Below are 23,810 nucleotides of genomic sequence, written 5' to 3'. Positions count from 1 at the left end.
TCAGAACGACGAATTAATTTCCCAGCACTGTGCTGAATACTTTTCCATGAAAATTAAGCTGGATGGTGTGCACCTGCCACGAATGCACAGAGCACCGTAACTTGTCTCATTAATGAGATGGCTTGAGATGAGAACAAGTCCTATACTACTCAGCTATTAAAAACAAGGAATTTCCGAAATTTGTGGACAAATGGATTGAACTAGAAATGATCATACTGAGTGAGTTCACCCAGAAGCAGAAAGAGTCAAACGGTATATACTCCCGTATATCTGGACACTAGCCCAAGGGGCATGTCCCATGAAAGTCTTCACTTACCAGGAAAGTGGGACAGAGGTCAGGACATCCTATTGGGACTGTAGGTGAGAGAAGCATGGGAGAATGGCTACTAAAGGCATGAGAAAAGGGCAGAGCAGACACAAGGGCTATGCGGAGGTTACTGGAAGGCAATCTGTCATGCTATGTGTTGACAGAAAATTGAGTGATGTGTTAAGTGAGTATCTGGAAGCCCTCAAAGACTTACCACCATGTTTATGGAAGACATATGATAGGGCAGCCCAGATACAGAAAGACTGATAATCTCCACCTAGGTGTGGGAAGTTATGTAGTGTACATTTCTCCCTTGTAACCGAGTATTCTGAGGTGAAAACTGTTCCTAAAGTCAAAACCCCCTTATACGGAAATGTATGCCCTGTGAAATAGGTGGATCTCAGAGAAATAGTGTGGATCATGGAGACCCCAATAAAGTCAAGGCCCCATCAACACTGCTGTAGCAAACAAATATTGCTCTTTTGACTGAAAAATGGATACAAACTATGGAATATTTTCATTATGTGTTGGGCCTTGTTAATGCTTCTTTTAAAACACCCCCCTTTTGATGACCAATCACAGTTTCCTAGAGAGCACAGTAGTAAGTCTTCAGAAATATGAAAAGGATCTTTAATATAGGGTTAAGCTTTGGGTGTCTTGTAGATTTGTAAATAATTTAGAAGAACACTAAAAACACCAGTTGTAGAGTTTATACAATGAAATTATGCATGGTTGAAGCAGAACCCTCAGGAGCAAGGCTGCTAGGTAATAATACCCCAGTGCCAAAGGTACATTATTTTATATTACCTCCCCAAGAATTATTGACTGGGGAAGTCCATGAAATCCCCCAAATCATAAGGTTATATCCACTGTGGTTGACTTCATGCTATATGGTAAAACCCTCTATCTGAAAGCCCCTCATATTTTGGGTACAGGACATGGAGAAATCGGACTGGACGTGAGCTGAACGTGTCCTCTTTTCTGAGCAGTTTTTATACTACGTGAAAGTGCCACACAGGCTTTTGTGGGAAAACTGTCACCAACAGTCCTATTCAGTTAAGGACCTCCATATGTGCCACTCTCACCATACCAGGCGTGATGTGCCAATTGATATAATAATGATGAGACTATTAGGGGCGTAACTAAGTGCTTCCTGGTAGGGCTCGGGGAACACTGTACAGGGAGGATTTTACACTTGTCTGTGCAAGCCAGGGTCTGCACCTGTGGCGAGGAAGGTTGACGATAGATTATGTCCAAAGGAGGTCATTTCACAACCTCTGGCTCAATATGTTGCCTTTAATTTTTTATGTTGGTTTTGTTTTTGCACAGTCAACTGGAGTTAGCTGGATGGGTGCAAATGTGGTCCTAGAGGTGACAGATTTGGGACTCTTTACATGCCAGTGCTGTGATCTAAGGGAAGGGCAGACATTTGGGTCAGGGACTGAGGTCCTGAGGACCTCTCATCTGTCAGTATTGGGCAATATGAGCATTTCAGAAGAGTGGGCCAGGGGCTCCAGGTATGATGACCCGTTACCTAGGTATACTTAGGGCTAGAAGAATGGTGGAATTTCAATATTGTGTGTTTTTTAAAATAATAGGCAATATTACTATGAAGAGTTAATATGCCTCACTGTAGTTTTGATTAGTTATTCCTCTATATGTCTATCACTCAGCAATACATAGTACCTTGTGTTTAGGTTTGCTACAAGACATGGAATGTTTCTATATCACCACTAGAGGGTGATCTAAAGCTGGGTTGTCAAATTACACAGATGGTATATTTTTCAGCATGCACTGTAATAATTAAAGAGGTAGAGCAGAGAAGCTTAAGGAGCCCCAGGGATATGGGTTACTCAGCATGTGGGTACAGACCACATAGCATAAGAGAGCAGAGCACCCCCCAAGACAACACCAGCTTGGATGAGATGACCTCAGCCCAGCATCATGCGTCCTGGGCAGGCAAAGCACCCCCAAGATGACCGCCTTTTCTGTCCCTCTCTTTCTCCCTCCCTTTCTCTCTCTCCTTCTCTCTTACACACACACACACACACACACACACACACACACACACACACACACACACACATGCCTGCTATGGCTCTGAGATCACTGGGCAGAAATGGTGTAAGAGCTGGAGATAGTAGATGACTACGATGAAACAGTGCTTTCCTGGCACAACAAGGCGGTTGCACAGATGAATTCAAAGTAGTTGTAATAACATACATTGGACCTGACCAAGCTCAAGCCAGATAGGACATGGAAGTGAGCAATAGGCATGAAGGGCCACTCCTCCCTAGAAGCTACTGGTAATTGATAGCTTCTGGAAGAAGAGGGGGAGATAGTTTTCTTTAAGGGTATGGTCCCTGGTAGGTCTAACACAAAACACATAACTGTCACACGCTCAAGCCTATAAAGACAGCACTAGGTAGACTCTATGGATTAAAACAAACATGAGTGAGGACACCAAGTTGGATGTATTTGGAATAAAGAGAAGTTCTAGGGGAAGATGGAAAAAGAGAATAAATATCATCAAACTATGCATGAAAATTATCAGAGAATTAAAATATTTAAAAAAAAGAATAGTCTGTCCTATGGGTTGGAGTAGTCACCTACCCTTGGTCAGACACTGTATGATTTTGCCTCACAATAGACACAGTAACAATGATGTGGCCAGTTGTAATGAGCTCCCAGACCTTAGCACAATTGACTTCATGATGGAAGTACATAGACTGAGTACTACTTGCAAAAATGAACATCTAAAACCTAGACAACAACAAATACACCTAACCCATCAAAGCCCATACGTCTGAGAAAGTCTCTAAATGCGCTAACCTTGCTTTTTGCCTTCTTTGATTCTGCTTCCTGGCTAACTGGTTGTTCTTGCTAACAGAAGTATGACAACCCAGCATATTGTTTTTGTGCTTAAAAACTCATCCTCAGAAATGCTTGGGGCTATGGGATCCCAAAAACCCAGAGTCGCTGCCAGATGGCTAATAAAGACTTTCTATGGGCTTAAATGCATGTCTGAGCAGTCTTCCCTGGTGGAAGCCCTACAAAAGAAATCTTTTATGTTACAACTTGTTGCCCACATCCCATTTTCTCCTCTAAAGACATTACTCTGTCTTGTGATTCTAGAAGTTAGAGGAGGAATGGTGTGAGCAGCCCTTTGGAAACCAATGTTGCATGTTGTACCCTATCCTAAACCCACAGGTCAGATCAGCTCTGAGACCAGCTCAGCACTGGGGAAGGACCAATGCCAGGCTGCTTATGTACTGATTATCTTTGAGGATGACATGTAGCTCAAGACTCTATCAGCCAAACACAGGTGGGGAATATAACAAGTTAGGACAAATGGCTCTAACTATTCCATAGGCTTTGTCCTCAGCTAAAACTTGGACATAAAAGCCATGAGGATCCCACTAATGTAAGAGTTTACCAAATTTCAATATGAGTTCCAATATAAAGTCATATGCCTTTTAGTCTGGCCTATGTCCAGTAAATGGAACTTTGTTTCTTTTGGAATTTTGGTCATCATGTGTCGGGCAACAAATTCTGCTTACCTAGCTCAAGATAACAGGACAAGAAGACTATGGGGTCACCAAAGGTCTAAAGATCATTGAAATAGAACTTTTCTGACCTCCATGTTACAAAATGATGATCTAATTATTAAATAGATTATAAAGATCATTAAAATAGAACTTTTCTGACCTCCATGTCAAGAATGATGATGTAATTATTAACTAGATTCTAAACATCATTAAAATCACACTTTTGTGACCTCCATGTCAAAGTGATGATCTAATTATTAACTTAACATGGTTGTTTTGAATGGGACTGACTAAGGTTGATATTGGATCACAGTACACAGTCAGTAAAGGTTAGTGGATACAATAGAACTGAATATCTTTGTGGTGAAAAAAGGGCAGAGTGAGGGCTCAACCTTGACTTCACTACTTGTCGTCTCTGACTGGTCAAAGCACCAAGTCTCCAAGGCTCAGGCTTTAAATCCCTAGTGAGAATACTTTTTGGCTTGGACAAAGAAAGTAGAGAGAACTGGAAGAGATATTGATGTGAGCATCTTAAGAAAATTCACAGACCCTGTGTAATATGATTAATGAAATGTTGTATAGCAGTCTTAAAAGACAATTTTCCATGCTAAAAGAGCTTAGGGCTATCTGCTTAGTTAATTTAGGACAGATATGATGACATCTCTATAAGTAAAGCCTTTGCTTGAGCTTTGCCATTATAAATAGAACAATGCATATCATCCCACTCATATTTGAATCTTTATGATGGCTGTGTCCTCACATTCCATTCTGAACACTCTGGTTGTTTTATACTATGATTTCAAACATCTCTAAGAACTCATCATTTATTAAAGCCACGGAAACTGCTCTGTATTCAACCTTCCTTACTGTATAGCATTTTTTCCTTCTTCTTAGCAATTAGAGAATTGTGATGACAAGTTTTATGTCAACTTGATACAAGCTAGAGTCATTTGAAAGGAGGGAACTTCAATTGAAAAAAATACTTCCATAAAATCTGACTGTAGGCATATTCTTAATTAGTGATTGATGCAGGAGGGCCCAGCTCATTATGGGAGGTACCATCCCTGGCTGGTGTTCCTAGGTTCTACAAGAAAGCAGGCTGATTAAGCCATTGGAAGCAAGCCAGTAAGCAGCATCCATCCATGGCCTCTGCATCAGCTTCTGCCTCCAGGTTCCTGCCCTGTGTGAGTTCCTGTTCTGAATTCTTCCAGTGATGAACAGTGATGTGGAAGTGTAAACCAAACAAACCATTTCCTCCCCAGTTTGCTTTTGGTTATGATGTTTCATCACAATGACAGTAACTCTAATTAAGACAAGAATAAACACAACAAAACAGCTTCTCTGTGGGAGACTATAAAGTAACAGACCCACACTTTCTCAAGCACTTTCTACAAACATATTCATAACACATACGAAATATCCATTATGTTGTGGCTGGAGAGCTGGCCCAGTGGTTATGAGCACTGACTGTTCTTCAAGGGCACCACGGTTCAATTCCCACTACCTACATGGCAGCTCACAACTGTCTCTAAGTCCAAGATCTGACACCCTCACATTACATACATGCAGGCAAAACACCAATGCACATAAAATAAAAATAAGTAAATTAAAAAAAACTATTATGTCTGAAATCCTTATCTGGTAACTAATCTCAGAATCAGTAGAAGTAATGAAATAGAATTTTGATAAATTTCCTTGTATTCAATCATCAACCTTAACATTTTTTTCTTTTTTTTCTCCTTTATTAATTTATTCTTGTTACATCTCAATGGTTATCCCATCCCTTGTATCCTCCCATTCTTCCCTCCTTCCCATTTTCCCCTTATTCCCCTCCCCTATGACTGTTCCTGAGGGGGATTACCTCCCCCTGTATATGTTCATAGGGTATCAAGTCTCTTCTTGGTAACCTGCTGTCCTTCCTCTGAGTGCCACCAGGTCTCCCCCTCCAGGGGACATGGTCAAAGGTGAGGCACCAGAGTATGTGAGAAAGTCATATCCCACTCTCCACTCTACTGTGGAGAGTGTTCTGTCCATTGTCTAGATCTGGGTAGGGGTTTAAGGTTTACCGCCTGTATTGTCCTTGGCTGGTGCCTTAGTTTGAGCGGGACCCCTGTGCCCAAGTCTGCGTATCATAATGTTCTACTTGTAGGCTTCTAGGACCCTCTGGATCCTTCTACCTTGCCATTCTCCCATGATTCTCTCATCTAGAGTCCCACTAGAATGTCCTCCCCTCTGTCTCAGTTTCCTGGTAAGTGAAGGCTTTTGTGGGACATGCCCCTTGGGCTAATATGCAGATATAAGTGAGTATATACCATTTGAGTCTTTCTGCTTCTGGGTTAACTCACTCATTATGATCATTTCTAGCTCAATCCATTTATCCACAAATGTCGGGAATTCCTTGTTTTTAATAGCTGAATAGTATTCCATAGTGTATATGTACCACAGTTTCTTTATCTATTCTTCTATTGAGGGACACTTAGGCTATTTCCATGTTCTGGCTATTATGAATAAGGCTGCTATGAACATGGTTGAGCAAATTTTCTTGTTGTGTGCTGGAGCATCTTCTGGGTATATTCCAAGGAGTGGAATAGCTGGGTCTTGAGGAAGCCCTATTCCCATTTTTCTGAGATAGCACCAGATAGATTTCCAAAGTGGTTGTACTAGTTTGTATTCCCACCAGCAATGCAGGAGTGTTCCTCTCTCCCCATATCCTCGCCAGCATGTGGTATCGCTTGAATTTTTGATCTTAGCCATTCTGATGGGTGTAAGATGGAATCTCAGCGTTGTTTTGATTTGCATTTCCCTGATGATTAAGGAGGTTGAGCATTTCTTTAATTGTTTCTCAGCCATTTGATATTCCTCTGTTGAGAATTCTCTGTTTAGTTCCATTCCCCATTTCTCAATTGGGTTATTTGGTTTGGTGGTGTTTAATTTCTTGAGTTCTTTATATATTTTTCAACCTTAACATTTTAAAGAACAGTGGCACCATCTAAACATTGGCTTTGCTTTTTAAGTTCCAATTCTTGGTTATCAACCAGTAAGATTAAGTCTGAATCTCTAATGTGCACCTATTAACAATGACAAGCATGAAGAACATCTTATTTTTGTTTTTATCACTTGGTTTAAAGTCCACTTAAAAGAGAGATTAGAAAGTGTGTGATTAGTCAAATATGATGTCATGTTGATTCTGCAACCACCTGATAAAAGCTTTGTGCTGCCTGGTCACAGCCGTGTCAGTAAGAAAGGGCTCCATGGATCTGGTCACGCTCCTGGTGTTTGGTTTCTCCTGTCTCATTCTCCTCTCACTCTGGAGACAGAAGTCGGGGAGAGGGAAGCTCCCTCCTGGTCCCACTCCTCTCCCAATTATTGGCAATTTCCTCCAGATAGATGTAAAGGACATCAGCCAATCCTTAACCAATGTAAGTATTCATTATGCTGATCCAGTACCTCATAAAGAAAAATAAATTTAACTCATCTTTAATTTTTTTATTTGAGGTTGTAATGTAATGACATTATTATTTTGAGATTATATATATTCCTTCTTCCCTTTTGTCTCTCCATACCCTCCCAATACTCCTCCTTGTTCTTTTTCAGATTCATGGTCTCTTCTTCTATTGCTTGTTGTTACATGAATAATGCATTTATATACTTATATATATATAATCCTAAACATAACCTGTATAGTCTGTATAGTGTTATTTGTATGTACGTTTTCAGTACTTGTCAAAATACTATTGTAATCAATGGTCACAGGTCAAAAACCCCCGTTTGTCCCCATAAGAAATTGAGCAATTTCTATTGTGAATAAGAGAACTTTTGGGTCTTTGCATATTATAATAAATCTTGCAAATTTGCAAAAGTTGTGAATACTTCTTCCCATCTTTATTTTATTACCATTTCCCACAATCCATTGCTAAAGGTCTTTGGTAAAGGACACATGACATCATCTAACAAGTCAGGTAGCACTTTAGAGATGTATCTTTACTGGCATTAGCTTTTGGTACCAATGTTCACTGAATAACTGGTGCTTTAGCAAAAGAAAATATCTATATATGTGTAGTAACATGGTAAAATAAATGAACTAAACAATGTGCCAGGGAATGTTTGATATTGTCCAAATTGACTTTTATTCTGCGCCTGGGACCATGAATGCCCCAGCATAAGAAACTGTTCTCTTAGCTCATGCTGTGTGCAGCTTCAGCGGTCCGCACTCTCCATGTTTGTAGTAATGAAAGAGTGAGCCTAGGTTGCTCAGTGTGGATTTTCACTCTTTGTCATGGGGATACACTCCACAGGAGACGCTTTACATGTGCCCCTGAAACAGTCATCTGGGAATCCATTCTTATTTTAGTATGGAGCAAACATGGAAATAAATCCCCCCAGGCATCAAGTGATGAAAAAGCAGAGTACCAATGTTGAGCCTTTTATTTACTAGCAGTGCATCCCAAAAATGAATATGGAAACCACTTGCCTCAGTTACTTTTTGCAATGTGATCAAGAGATCTGCTAAATATTTTGATGTGACGATTCACTGTAATCTAAGCATCAGCTGCTACTACCTGGGCCATCACATGGTACATTGTCCCTACCCACAAGTCATAGTTACCCATTGTTTTGTTTTCTGATTCCAGTTCTCAAAAGTATATGGCCCTGTGTTCACTCTGTACTTGGGCCTGAAGCCCACTGTGGTGCTGCATGGCTATGAAGCAGTGAAGGAAGCTCTGATTGATCATGCAGAGGAGTTTGCAGAAAGAGGAAGCTTCCCAGTGGGTGAAAAAATTAATAAAGGCCTTGGTAAGTAAGTGTGCATGGTCATGTGTGAGCTGGGCAGCATTCACAGTGAGGAAGAAGAGAAAGCAAAGGCCAGACTTACTCCTAGGGGCTCAGATTGGGCCTCTGTACGGTTGTGCGTTCTCCGATGTCCTCTTTCTTCCTGGGATCACTTTGTAGTTCCTGTTTCTATTTGTTTAGGAATCATTTTTAGCAATGGAAAGAGATGGAAAGATATAAGGCGCTTCTCACTCATGACTCTGAGGAATTTGGGCATGGGGAAAAGGAGCATTGAGGACCGTGTTCAAGAGGAAGCTCAGTGCCTTGTGGAGGAACTGAGGAAAACCAATGGTGAGCAAAACTTTGTATTTTGACTTTTCCATTTTGTGCTAGGTTTGGGCATAATAGATCTATTGATATTATTCTATTTCAAATGCTTTTCTCTTGTTTTTGAATCAGATATCATGAACAGAGCTCATTTTAATTTTCTGATGACTTATATCCTTAGTACAAGCATAACGTATTTACAATGATCATTTCATCAGAGAATAATTAGTACTGATAACACTGACTTCATCTACACTTATGGTTACCATACTAGATGATTTTTGTTTTCATTCTGTTGAACTACTTTGGTCTCCGTAGTGCCAAGGTGTCCTGACAGCTCATATCCATGGTTCAGAGTACTAACTACTCAGTGTATATTTTTCATTTCTTAGCTGATCGTATAGAATTTTATCATGTTTTCAAAAATTATCATGACTTCTTATTTGTTGTGATTTATATCTTTTAAAAAATTACATGTGATGTCAATCTGCTAAACACACAAACCTAATGAAATGACTCATTTAACTGAGCATGAAGTATTTTCATTAATACTTTATCTCATCTTTCTCAAAGCATATCACAGATCTGTCTTCTGTCCTGTCAATCAATTCTTTCCACAGTCACTGTTTTGCATTAGAGGATGGGCAGGTCTTAACTTGCTGCCGTTGTGAATGCTACACTCCTAGGAAGTACCTGTCAGGGAAGACTTGGGTTATCTCCTTAAGTTCTGAAGGAAGTTTTCTTTAAGTCCTTTCTTCAAAATAAAATGAAGAAAAGACTGAAAATCGTATTTTACCTGCGAATCGCATGTGTACCAAGAAAAATCCCCAAGGGGTTATCCACCATCTTCTTTACTAAAAACAATACATTTTCCAATAGACTGTAGTATGGTAATGTTTAAAAGCTTGGCATACCACTAACATATTCAGTAATTTTCTTTCATTTACTTATGTAACAATTTACTAAGCATATTTGCCAAGCTACAGAACATAATTCTGCGATCTCCTTCCATAGAAAAGATATTAGTAATTTTATTGTAGCAATTTCTATAGAAAGCACATCAAAAGAGGCCTTCTTATATTTTCTTATTTATAAAAATAATAGACATGGCCAATGTGAAACAAACAAAACAAAAAACTAAACATTATTGTACCTGCAATACAATATTTTGATGATAATATAAAAATCTGTGAATATCAACTTTATCCAAATATAATAATGTGGAAGTTTGACTGGCCATAAGGAACATTTTCTTCTTTTAAAATACATGCTATTGATGTCTACTCAGGGTACACAGTTATAGGTTTCTTAAGGACTATTTTACAGTAGTGTATCATGTACTTTGACTATGCTCATCCCATCTTTTTTCTTCCTGGCCCTTCAATTTCCATCATTCTTCTTTCTCTTCGGTCTCATTCGGATTGTGCTTTTGTGTTCAGTGTCATATAGAGTGTTCACATCTTAAGGAGCAGCACACATTGTTCTACACACAGTAATGAGTACGGGGAAGTTTGTATTTTTTTTTCATTTACCCTCCTGGCATCTAACTTTAAAGCAAATAATTTATTTAATAAAACCTTATTCCAGGTACCCACTCTTTCACTATTTACATCTCAGTGCTGTGTGCTTTATCTGCTTCGCAGGCAGAATTGTTTCTGTTCAGAGCACTAGCACTTTTATAAAACACACAAAACTCCCCCTTTCCTGACTGAAAATAGCCGACAACTAAAGGATTCAAGTAAGTACAGTAGATATGATCTGCCATTATTCAACTAGGGAGCGTGATGCTAATTCATATTTAAGGTAAAAGTGATCACCTATTCCATATATATGGAATATTTAGCTATTACGGGAAATTTTAGGCAAAATACTGCCTAGAATTTCAAAAGTGCCTTTGCTTGTTAACAAGGAGAAAATTTTTTTATGTATATTTACAATTGTCTCCAACTTTTCAGGTGCACCTTGTGACCCCACCTTCATCCTGGGCTGTGCCCCCTGCAATGTCATCTGCTCCATTATTTTTCAGAATCGTTTTGATTATAAAGATAAGGATTTTCTTAACTTGATGGAAAAATTAAACGAGAATGTCAAGATTCTGAGCTCCCCCTGGTTGCAGGTGAAGCCGAGTTCTGATCCTCCTGAGAACAAACTTATGGTCATGCTTTCTCACAGGTCAAATTCTATATAGACTGATGGGGAGGTGACAGAACCCATGTCCTGTCTAGCGTATTCTGGAAAGGATCTCTGGAAGGGAGGTCTATGTCTTTTGTTAAACAAGTAGAAAAACAAAACAAACAAACAAAAAAAGAAATTCCTTTTTGTGAGGAAGACAAGTACTTTTGGGTTTACATGAATATAGTTCACTGAGACACTGGAAACCTCTTTCTTAGTATAACAAAGCATTTAATAATCAATTTGGTTAAATGCCAGTATACATTAGTACTATGTATTATCTAAACTACATATGCACATATATGCCTTTATTATACATACCGTATGTATATGTTATATATGCATATACACTAATTTTATATAGTAAAATAAATACTATGATTAAAGTCAAATTGACTTAAAATTGAAAAAAAAAAAGAAAGAAAAACAAAGAGCGAATGCTAAGTTGGCTCAAGCTGCCGAGCACCCTATCGGATGATTTTAAACATTGACCTCCAGAGAGCTGTTCCTATAAGTTACTTCATCCATTTTGAGAAGGACATTTAGGGCCTCATAGAACATTCTGGCACTACCCATGAGTTCCTGGACTGTCAACAATTAAGTCCATCTTCATGCCAGCATTTGGCAGAAATAGCTTAGTTCAGACGGAGTATATACTGCTAAAGAATATTTGGGGTAACGAACCTGCCAGGAAGGTGCTGAGTTTGTTCAGATGTTTGTTGCTCTGTTTGGATCCTGGATGACATGGAAACAGGAAGGAATCAAAATATGAGTGGTTTTTGTGGTGTGTGGACCACAAACATGCTCACAATGTTTTCCTGTGCTGAACTGGCATCTCCTGCTCTCTGCCTAAATAGTGGTTATGGACCACAGAGAAGTCACTAAGGCTCTGCAATTGGTTTCAAGGCATCTTTAGAGGCCCACTCAACTCTACCTACTCACTCTGTGTCAGAGGTTGGATGGTAGGAAAAAGTCTGCAGAAACCAACTTTCTGAAGAAATTAAGTTAAACAACTATCTTAACTTCTGCTGGTATCTGAAAAGTATAAATTACAGTAATTTATATCATATGATATTTCTAATTTATAGAGCAGAATTGAATTATTCATGAGTGTTAAAAAGTCTATCAGGAACTTTGATCATCTGAGCAGGGTTTTCTCTCAAATCTCCTACTAGCATAGAAAATTACTGTATATAAAGTGTATCACCTCCAACTCAAGGTGGACACCTGTCATATATGGAACTACAAGTCTAAATTGAGCTTACTATATAATAGTATGTATGTTTTTCTTTATTATGCTTTGTTCATTTAAAAAATTTTTTATTTTTCTTGTAGTTCTGCAATACTTTTCCTATTATCATTGATTATTGTCCAGGAAGTCATAAGACAATAGCTAAAAACCTTGATCATATTAAAAGCTACTTTCTGGAGAAAATAAAAGAACATCAGGAATCACTGGATGTTACAAACCCTCGGGACTTTATTGATTATTACCTGATTAAATGCAAGCAGGTAAATGTTGATATATACTAATTTATTTGCCTTTTCAAGTATTTCCTCATTCATTGAATGCCTAAATATTTGCTAGAGATCTTTAAATACTCAGGACAGTATTAATTGAAAAACAACTTGAATATTTATTATGTGTGAGTATACAATATAAATCCAGGAAATCATAAGGGGAATTTGCTAATTAAAACACATTGACATTACCTTCACATAAAAAAGCAATACAACTGAGGAGAAAGAGAATACAAAGGGCAGGTAAGATGGAAACCACCTCCAGCCATGTCCTTGGGTGTATAACTTTTGTATTCTACATTGTTCGCTGCTTCTCCAAATCCACCCCTATTATGTGGATTTAATTTATTATTTACTTAACACATTGTGTAGACAAAGTATTCATTTGTAGTTATTGTTTTGTGCATTAAATGTTTTGGAACAGAAAAGAGGATTTAATGTAAAAAATGTTAACTTTTTAATTTATCTATAAGGTTATAATGAGGGTTTTTGTTTTTTTAATTGATAATAATTTATTGAATATTTAAAAATAGCTAACAGAAAGGAGTTTGAATATTCCCTAAAGGGATGTTTTTGGTATGATAAATAATGTTTCTGGGGTAACAAATATAATAATGACCTGATCATGTTACGTACTATCATTGAAACCCTGCATTCGACCTTAAAGATATATCCAATTATTCTGTCAATTAAAAATAAAAGTATACTTTAAAAGAATGTATTTGATGTAGCTGGACTTTGCTATTTTGTAGGTTCTTTTTTCCTCATGGGATTTTTATTTTTTAATGTGTCATTAATTTATTGTTCAATTTCTTTAATCATTGAAGGGTCTGTAACATTTCTTTTATGGCAGATATATTGATAAGGAGCTTCCCTTCCCCCTCCCCCCATTTTGAAGGGAGTTTTCTTTATTCTTGAGAGTTTCATACATATAGACAATGAGATATAGTAATATTGGAGAAGAAATATGGGGTAAATATGATTATATCTCATTGTATACATGTATGTAGATATGTATCCTGTATCCTCTCTACGTCCACTCTTTCCCAAGTCTGTATTCTCCTTTCTTTTTTTGATAACTAACTAGCTCCAGGAGATTCTCTGCATGTTTGCATGGGTGTAGGGGGCATGCACTGCATCATGGGAAACCTCTCAGTGGCTGTACCCTCAAAGATTCAAAGATTCTCCCTCTTCAGTGGTTATCACTTGCCAATAGCTTCTCAGTAAAAAGGCCGACCTGGATGGCCCTTCCCCCTCACCGCTGGAAGTTTGACTTTGCTCAGGTCATGTGTAGATAGGCACAGCTGCAGTGAGTTCAGGAGGGCAGTCGCCTTCTCACTTCCAGAAGGTTGCATTCACTGCTCTTCTTCCCGTCCTCCCGCTCTTATGGTTTTTCTACCTCTTCTTGCACATTCTTCCATAAACCTTAGAAGGAAAACAGGGTTGATAAAGATGTTAGATTTATGGCTGAGTACCTGGCCTCTTATTTTCCTTACACCTCTCTGGATAGACTTCTAATCTCAGTAAAGAGAAACTTCTCTGACCCTAGTTTACAACAGCTCAGGTTTGTGGTCATAAACACGAGCCTTTAGATAGCAGCTAGACAATATGATCATTTAGCAAAAGAGTATCAGTAAGTTTCATCCTAGGGCATCTGATCTTACCGCCCATGGGCCTTTAATGAGGAATACATTTCTGGCTATGAAATTTCCTGCTTCAGGCTTTGAAACCAATCAGGAAGTAGTCAGGTACCTTGTAACAGTCACATTTGCATTGCATCAGTGCTGACTTAGGGTAGTGACTTGATCGTACCAAGCGCAGGCTTCAGACTCACGGTAGGGGTGAGATCTGGCCCAGGGCAAGGACCACAGGTGAGGGAGGAGTTTCACAACCTTTGGTGGTGGAGGCTATACACCTAGGAGGAAGTCTAAGCTATTCTAGACTAAGGCCAATAGACAGAGGGAGTTCCATATTTAGTGACATGAATTCAAGTCAAATGGGAAAGGGGCAGAGTAATAAAGCTGTAGATGGCAAATGAACTTAGAACCAACCAAATTAAGCCAAGCAGAAAGCAAGTATAAGTCAGTCTTATTATTATTATCACCAATAATTTGTACTGAACACCCGTGAACAATCACCCAGAGTCACGAGTTAATTTGGTTTGGGACAAAAGCCAAGGTAAGAGAGTCCCTTTACTATTCACTGTAGAAAAGTATTAATTATGTGGAATGTGTGCCCATAATACCAACATTGTGCTTATTATATTTCATTACATATGTACATATAATAATTTTAACCTAACTGTGGAAGCGTAATATCATTTAAGAGCTTTTCTGAAATGACTGTCGAGTTCAAATTCTGACCTTTATGAACACCAATATTTTCTGCTTTAGAGTGTAGACTAAAAGGAAGATCTTTTAAAGAATAGTTAATATGAAACCTGTGACGATCACATGGATCATTTAAATAATTTAAGTCCTTGGACTTGGTTGGCAGTGAAATCAGAAGGCAGAGTATGTGATCAGCTTCTGGAGTTCACACTGAGCCAGACACCCTGCTTGGGTTTTTTTCTAGGGATTGTGAGGACTTAGAACAGTGTGCGCGTAGGGCCCATAATTATTGTCTGGTGTACAGCGTTCAATGACTGGAACATTAAATGAGTAATAAAGGAGTTAAAAAAAAGACTAAACACTATTACTAGGAGAGAGCACAAGCCTGTGAAATTTTTCTGTACAGGGTCAGGTAGTGGATATTTTTAAATATATATTTTATTAATTTATTCATATTACATATCAGTTGTGCTAGTGGATATTTTTGTTTTCATAGAATGTACATACTGACACAAATATTTTTGGCATCCTCTGGCTAGAAAATACACAATTGGATGTGAGTTGGCCTTATAAAATAGTAGTCACAAATGCATGTTCTGGGTCTGATTTGCCTTTCAGGCTATAGTTTTGTCTGGAATAGAGAATTAGAATCAAAGAAGGCATGTTCTTTCTAGTCTGTCCCAGTTGTTTTCCTCTGGTATGGCCTATTGTCTCATTATAAATAAGGGAAAATGAGAAATTATGACTTCTCATGATTTTCTAGAACTACCAACAAGAAAAATAATAAAATAAAATAAAACGAATTCCAGCAAAAAAGAAAACTACATGAAGTTGATATTTCAAAGGGAGATGAGTGTCTCTATCAGATAACAATATAGTGTTAATTAATTTAATAGTATTAGTAGTGTTTATTACACAGTATTAGACACTCTAGTGTTATAAGCTTGTAAGTCAGGAAATATGTATGAACAGTATCTGGACTAAGCATCCATAGCTGTAACCATGGTGACCTCCCTATTATATACAGTCTTCTTAGCTATGTTCCTTGCTTTGACAATTGCGTTATACTTACTCTCTCCCATTTGAGCCATGCTGTGTCTTCCTCCTGTCCTCCTGACTTACTGTCTCCTCAGTTTGTATGGTTTACTCATCCTTCTCTATGTCGGCCATGTTACTAGCGGACTCCTGTATGGAGTGAGTCCAGGTCGTCTCAAATTTGTGAACCCATTCTTGTTCCCTATTCCTTCTAGATATTTGTACTTTTATCCTTTTCACAAGTTGAACTTTATTGTGAGTCTGAAGGAATATTCATTTCCTACACTGCCTTTTTCTGTTGGCCAAAATACTGGGTTTATGGGATACTCTGTACTTAAATGTGTACAGTGCAGGATCTTTAATTCTTAGAAAGATGTACACAAAGTTTTTGATCATCCATTAAAAATAAATGTCCATATGCTAAATATGGTGAGAAAAAGTAAAAGCCTATTGATTCTAACAATAGGGGGCTTCTTTGTGTAGAAAATGAAATTTAGAATATCTGTGCCAGTCTCTGCAGTGCTCTTAATTTCCTCTGGAACTATACTTTTACATTCTGTGTTGGCAGCAATAGAAAATGGTGTAATATTGTAGAGTTGTTGTCATCAGACATTCTAGTAAGCAATTTACAAGATAATTGCATCAAACTCTTCTTAGGAAAAACCCAACGAACATTTGGTGTTTACACTTGAAAATTTGTCAACAACAGTGAGTGATTTGTTTGCTGCTGGGACAGAGACAACAAGCACAACACTGAGATACGCTCTCCTGCTCCTGCTGAAGCACCCGCATGTCACAGGTGAGGAGGACACAGGTGGTGAACCACAACCTTCCTGTAGGATGCTGAGAAGTCATTGTTAGCATTGTGCCTGCTGTCATCTTAGAGAATTCTCAGTCCTTATCCTTCTGTGCCCCTGGCCATAGTGAGAGGAATGACAGAAAGGAATGAAGAAAATGTGGATGCAGGAAAAGCAATCAAAATCTGATCAGCGTGAGGTCCCTGGGGAGGTGATCTGCGCCAGGCACCCTCAGTGTCCTTTGGCTTGTTGTACCTATATAGTTAGCGGCCAAGTTGGGTTTTTAGAGCAGGCAACTTCACGGATTTGCTTTTCTTCATTCTGACACATCTAATTCTGGTGTACAGAGGGGGAGAATTCACCTCACTGAAGCAGTGCCTGAGTCTACTTGAGATAATTTCCAGTCTGAGAATTATTCAGCATACATAAATTCATTAGAAAGTTATTTCCATTTAGCCAGAAGTTGTAGAAAAAGGAATTTTATTATTTCAACAGTCCATTTCCTTGCAACTTCTGTTGAACACACTTATTTTCAGTTGTACCAACAGTATTTTCTTTTACAAATAACTTTTTTTTTGTAAAAATGTGCTATTATTTCTTCATTTTACAGTATTTATTAAATGATATATATTTTACAAACATTTCCTCACTTAACATGAAATCATACTTTTTTTTGTGAAAACAAGAGTTGCACTATGATACTAATGTGATCAATTAGCTTCAAATATTATACACATATACATGATATGTAGACAGTTTTTATGCTTTTCTTAGCCTAACAATGGTTCTTGCACATGTAGGAGAAAGAAATCCCATCTGGAGATAGAAACAAAGAGAATACCTAAGTGGGCCTGTCTTTCTTCTTATATTATTGTCACCAGAATAAACACAGTATTCATGAGAACTATCTTAATTCTTCTAAATCAAAGGGGACTCCCCTCTTTTTCTTCTTCAGAGGGGAGTGGGCCTTCAGGAGACAGTAGCTGAATGGGACAAGATGAAACTTACTTTTAAATACATTCAATACTTTATCATATATGAAATTCACTTTCACGTTTGTTCAATATACATCGAAGTGACAATATCATAAATGTGGTAATTAATAATTAAATGGTAGGGGGATATGAGTATGGCAAACAGCCAAGAGGGCTTCAGAAAAATACTGAAATACAATAGTGTAATGAGGAATGAGGAAAAATGGAGAGGGAAGATAACACCACAATATAGATGCCTGATGAACATGTAAGCTGTATTTATGCAACCACAGTATGGATCTCAGTTTGAAAACAATAAGGAGTCTATATAGCGAAATAGGTTATTTACCATCGACCCCTCCCACCCACATTCCTCAGGTAGTCTTGGATATAAAATACATTTTATAATGTTGTTACGGGACCTTTGTGTAGTCTTATATTGTGACAAACATGCCACTTCTCTCCTATTCCTACACTTCTCACGGTGACCAACCAGCTAAAGTTCAGGAAGAGATTGACCGTGTGGTTGGCAGACACCGCAGCCCCTGCATGCAGGACAGGAGCCACATGCCCTACACAGATGCCATGATTCATGAGGTTCAGAGGTTCATTGATCTCATCCCTACCAACGTGCCACATGCAGTGAGCTGTGATGTTAAATTTAGGAACTACCTCATCCCCAAGGTAAGCTTGTTCTTCTCTGCTGCCAGGTTTGGAGTCACACTTTCTTGTATGTGGGTAGCTTATTGTTTCAGGATTGGAATATCAACTTTACCTCAGGCAGGGACGTGGTAGTCACACTTCCACATTTGCTCAGCCTTCCAAATACTGTTTGGTAAAGCTTAGGTATTTCTGTGTCATTGTTCTCACATTTATCAATTTCCCAAAAATGATTTTCTGGAATGTCTACCGTTTTGAGAGTAAATCTGGAGATAATTGGAGAAAACCTGTATCCTGAATCCTTTGATTCATCACTAAGCTTAGACTCTTAATTTTTGTGCTTTGTTTTGTTTTCTTTGTGATGTTTTCATTTCAGCAATATAATTTCAAGATGCTTTATTAGAAATTTCCCAATTAATAATATTATCTTACTATGATTTTCTTTAGTTGCTGTGACCTTTTTTTAAAATCTGGTTTATGAATGTAATTGATTTAATAACTTTGTTCATCTGATTTAACCAACCATGTGACTTGAAGTACTTACTGCTAATGACTTGTCTGTAAATGTATGTGGAATTTAGAGGTATTATCTGTATTGGTGCTTTTGTGTATACTTTTCCAATTCTGTGTTCTTTTTTTCTTTTTTCTTTTTTTCTTTTTTTCTCCTTTATTAATTTATTCTTGATACATCTCAATGGTTATCCCATCCTTTGTATCCTCCCATTCTTCTCTTCCTCCCATTTTCCCCTTATTCCCCTCCCCTATGACTGTTCCTGAGGGGGATTACCTCCCCCTGTATATGTTCATAGGGTATCAAGTCTCTTCTTGGTAACCTGCTGTCCTTCCTCTGAGTGCCACCAGGTCTGGCAAAGTAGAAGGATCCAGAGGGTCCTAGAAGCCTACAAGTAGAACATTATGATAGGCAGATTTGGGCTCAGGGGTCCCGCTCAAACTAAGGCACCAGCCAAGGACAATACAGGCGGTAAACCTTAAACCCCTACCCAGATCTAGACAATGGACAGAACACTCTCCACAGTAGAGTGGAGAGTGGGATATTACTTTCTCACAATTCTGTGCTCTTAATTTCTGTTCGTGATGTCATTCCACAACTTGAAGAATTCCAGGATAGGACTGAGTAGAACTGATTACAATAGATATTGACTTGTTTTATTTCTGAGCAACACAGAGGAATAGAACTTTAATAGTTGCTTGTAAAGTTTGATATTTTAAGAAGATTTGGAAGGAGTTATTGATAAGAAAAAGAACGTTTCCCCTGATCTTTTGCTTAGAACTGAATTTGACCAAGAAAACATGTGCCTTCTTTTAAGATATGTTTTCTGCACCCATTTTTAATAATTTTATATGCTGATGATACTTTTATTAGTGAGTGTACATATTATAAGCATATGTATACATTTCAATTTGCTTGGCTACACATTCATCATTCATGATTTCTCTTATATTTTAAGAGGTTTTGTTCTTTTTAAAATTTGAAAAATTTATAAATTTATACAGTGTATCTTGATCATATCAAATTCTCCCTCCTCACTTTCAACTCCTTGCCAGGACACCCTAATCACATTACCCTCCCCACTTCAGATCTTACATTAATTTATTTAACCCACTGAGTCCAGATAGTTTTCCCCATATGGACGTGGGTTATTTGTTGGGGTACGGGGAAACCTACCAATGGCCACACACCTAAAGAAAAGTAATCCCTTTTGAGTTTCTTTGGTAGGGGTAGGGTCTCTGCAGCTCTTCCACAATTCATGTTGGAATTTTTAGTTGGCTTAATCTTGTGATGACCTTGTATGTATAAACACAGTTGCTGTGAGTCCAAGTGAGCAGCAGTTGTGTCATATCCACAGAACACCATTACATAGTACCTTTTCATGATTCTTACAGTCTTCTGCCCACTCTTTCTTGAAGTTCACTGAGGATTGAGCACATACCCCTTACTTCTTCTCTCCCGCTATTTTCTATTCATGCTTAAACCTTTAACTCCCAGTATCATCTTCCTGTTCTTTGATACTACACATATTCTATTATCCCCTTTATTATATATATTTTTTACCTTGACTGTGAGATCACAGGTTCTCCTATAGCTTCTTCCTGTACACTGAATTTTAAGACTTCATCTGGCTGCTCACTTCTCCCATTCAGATCACTCCACTACCCACTTGAACCCTGCCTCCACCATTCCATTTCTACTTTCATTTCACCTGTATTCTACTACCCGCCCCCAATGCATCCTCCGCTGACAATGACCTGATTTTAACTTTCTAGCTCCACACATACCCCAAGTTAAAAACATAAAACAGACAAATGATTTAAGCTAATACTTTCAAGTGAGAGGGAACATGTAGCATTTGTATCTTTGAGCTGGATGACCTCACTAAGTATAATTTTCTTCCCTCATGAGTATGAGAGGCCTTTTTATTTTGTATGTTGAGCCATCCCAGCATCTTTGGAATTAAACCAGCCTGATTGTGATGAATGACGTTTTTGATATGGTCTTGAAATAAATATTCAAGTACTGACTTCCGATTGCACTGAAGGCACTTTAACAACATTACTGTGACTGACCCCACACTCCTTCCTGCTCCCTAAATGCTCTCTGTCTGTCAGAAAAGCTCCTGCTGTTCTTTATACTGAATCCTTTCTATGGAGCAGAGCATTGAACTGTGTTATTTTTTTTTGTTATGTGCCATGATTACTTTGTAACTATTTTTCTGTACATTTTGTTGCAGGGAACAACAGTAATAACATCACTGTCATCAGTGCTGCATGACAACAAAGAATTCCCCAATCCAGAGACATTTGACCCTGGCCACTTTCTAGATGGAAATGGAAACTTTAAGAAAAGTGACTATTTTATGCCTTTCTCAGCAGGTAAGAGAAACTCATTGCCATGGTTCTGGTGGCATGCAGATCTGTGGAGATTTACACAGTGACTATACGGAGGACTGATAGATTTGCAGTTTGTGTATGATCAGGAGCATGACTTCCAGTGCCTAAGCACTGTCCTTGATAAGGAGCACCCTCTTTGACAGGCTATGAAAATGAGGCTTTGATTGTTCATCCATTTTTCAACACCGAGGAAGCTAGAGTGTAGAGAATTTGTGTTCTTCCTTTAGATACATCACAGAGGTACCAAAGATACCATCTTAGAAAGCAGACTTCATTTATACTTTACTCATTCACTACAAAAATGGAGACATCTTCATAATTTAAGCTCACATGTTTTTTTTTCTGTGTTAGTTACCTCTAGGCTGAACTATGCAGCTATGTCTCCAAAAATTACAGAAAGGCACCAAAGGGCCAAAGGGCAAACAGATGAGTGAATAATTCATATTAATGCAGTTGGACCAATGCATGTGAGGTCATCACACATCCCAGGGCCAGAGGGTTGTTAGGGAGAAAATCATACCATGCTTTTTCATATGTCACATTTTGGGCACAAAATAGAGCAACATTCTCTTAAAAGACTTTCTACCTGCCTCAAAGGGCATAGGTCATCGAGAATATTCAAGAGAAAATGCAGATCATTTCACAGAAGAGCATGAACCACTGAGCAGAATGTTTCCTTTCAGTTCAGAATCTTCTAGACCACCTTGGGATCATGGCATTGTAGATATGCCATGATGCCCCTCAGTGGCCACAGAGTTCCTCAATCCCAAATTCAGGGTGTGAGCAACGGATATCGGGTACACACCTGAAATATGTGTGCTACCTGGAGACAGAGCTTTCTTCATTGGTTTCATGAGCTTTATAAAAATTTTATAATTCCAACTCCTCCATGGCCTCCCTGGTGCTTTGGAGACAGGTGTGAACAGACACATCTGGCTGACAAATATTTTTGAATAATATATTTCTTAAGACAATATGTTAGTTGGAAGTACGTCCCCTTTTGTTTATTTGTCTAACTAGTTTCCCCTTCGCTCATCCATTTATCTAACACATAACTCAGCAGTTACTATTGTTCTCTTGTATCTGTATCTGCACATTGAATCTCAGACTAAGACTTGTTGTGAACAAGGAATAATGAACTTCTTTGGCATTTTTTTCCTCCCAGGAAAACGAATTTGCGCAGGAGAGGGCCTGGCCCGCATGGAGCTGTTTCTATTCCTGACCACTGTTTTACAGAACTTTAAGTTGAAATCTCTGGTTCATCCAAAGGACATCGATACAACCCCAATGGTTAATGGATTTGCATCTGTGCCACCTCCTTACCAGCTCTGCTTCATTCCTTCCTAAAGATATCAGATTGCTTGGCCCCTGATGTGTTGTCTTCTGCAATCCCTTTCAGGCCATCATGTACTTCCTTCTCTGTCAGTGACCCCATGTTCCTTCCCCCCTTCAAATAGATCCCAAATCCCTCAAGATTCAGGAAACACTCATATTCCATTTCAGAGTTTCTGGAGTCACTTCACACATACGTCTGCCCTTCCCTATTCTCTGTAACACTGTTCTTATCTCTTGTGCCTATGTGTATGCTGATTTGTGCTACTAATGTGGTTTAACTGTAGCACCAAGAAATTATCTTATAATAATTTATAGTGATTTATCTTCTGCATGTTCTTAATAATAAGATATTTTGATTGATATGTCTTTGTTCAGCCTTTCAATACAGTGCGGGGTAGAAACAAAAGAAGACAGATGTTCAAAGTTCATGCTGGTCCATATAATGAGAACAGGGCATGTAAAGAGGGAGTGCTGAATTGATCTATATAGCATTCGGTCCAGCCATTCTGTAGTTTTTGGGTGAAACCAGTCTTCATTTTGATGCTCCAGAGTTAGCCAGTGTGAACTTGGCCATTTATTAAGTTCAGTAGAGACAGACTTTTATAGCAAAAGTAAATGGTGAAAATATTCTGCCTTCAGGGTTGTAAAAATGTTTCAATGTGACTCAGCTGGAAATGTTTATGTTCTGCAAAATAAAATAATCATCTTCTTCCTGTAAAAAGTGTCTTTCATATTGAGAAGTGCTTGGGAATGGAGGATACTTGAAAACTGCATAAAACATCTTCAAACGCAAAAAAAAAAAAAAAAAAAAAAAGAGGGAGTGCTGAGTAGAGAGCCTGGTCTCTGATTTCATTGTCATGCAAATCTGAAGACCAAAATTTCATCTCCAGTGCACATCTCAAAGTCCAGGCATGGAGCATATACTTGTTATGCTAGTGCTTAGGAGGCAGAGTCAAAAGGATTCCTTGTGCTTCCTGGTCACCCATACTATCTTAATAGTCAAGCCTCAGGTTTCAGGGAAACACCCTGTCTCAGAAAACTAGATGGGCAGTTCCTGTGAAAAAGCACCCAAGGTTTATTTCTGTCTTCTACATGGATATGTCCCTGTTTTCAAACATGCGCCC

General features: G+C 38.4%; 1 protein-coding gene across 3 annotated transcripts in view; it reads left to right on the top strand.

Annotated features, from left to right (window-relative positions):
* LOC311582214 (cytochrome P450 2C26-like) overlaps positions 1 to 23,444 on the top strand; it is a 56,870-nt gene extending 33,426 nt beyond the window's left edge. The window contains exons 1-9 of one of the 3 annotated variants that reach the window (XM_084755120.1): positions 7,102 to 7,274; positions 8,487 to 8,649; positions 8,827 to 8,976; positions 10,908 to 11,068; positions 12,460 to 12,636; positions 16,668 to 16,809; positions 18,278 to 18,465; positions 21,192 to 21,333; positions 22,517 to 23,443. In XM_084755120.1, the coding sequence (XP_084611246.1) occupies positions 7,107 to 7,274; positions 8,487 to 8,649; positions 8,827 to 8,976; positions 10,908 to 11,068; positions 12,460 to 12,636; positions 16,668 to 16,809; positions 18,278 to 18,465; positions 21,192 to 21,333; positions 22,517 to 22,698 (1,473 nt within the window). In that variant the 5' untranslated portion in view covers positions 7,102 to 7,106 and the 3' untranslated portion in view covers positions 22,699 to 23,443. Of the gene's footprint in view, positions 1 to 7,101; positions 7,275 to 8,486; positions 8,650 to 8,826; positions 8,977 to 10,907; positions 11,069 to 12,459; positions 12,637 to 16,667; positions 16,810 to 18,277; positions 18,466 to 21,191; positions 21,334 to 22,516 lie in introns of those variants that run through there. The other 2 variants (XM_084755122.1, XM_084755123.1) reach the window with 2 other exon arrangements.
* Positions 23,445 to 23,810: the final 366 nt, after the last annotated feature.

This window comes from Acomys minous, assembly GCF_964271855.1.
Source record: "Acomys minous genome assembly, chromosome: 2".
Classification (NCBI taxonomy): domain Eukaryota; kingdom Metazoa; phylum Chordata; class Mammalia; order Rodentia; family Muridae; genus Acomys; species Acomys minous.
This window is presented reverse-complemented; position numbering and strand designations above follow the sequence as displayed.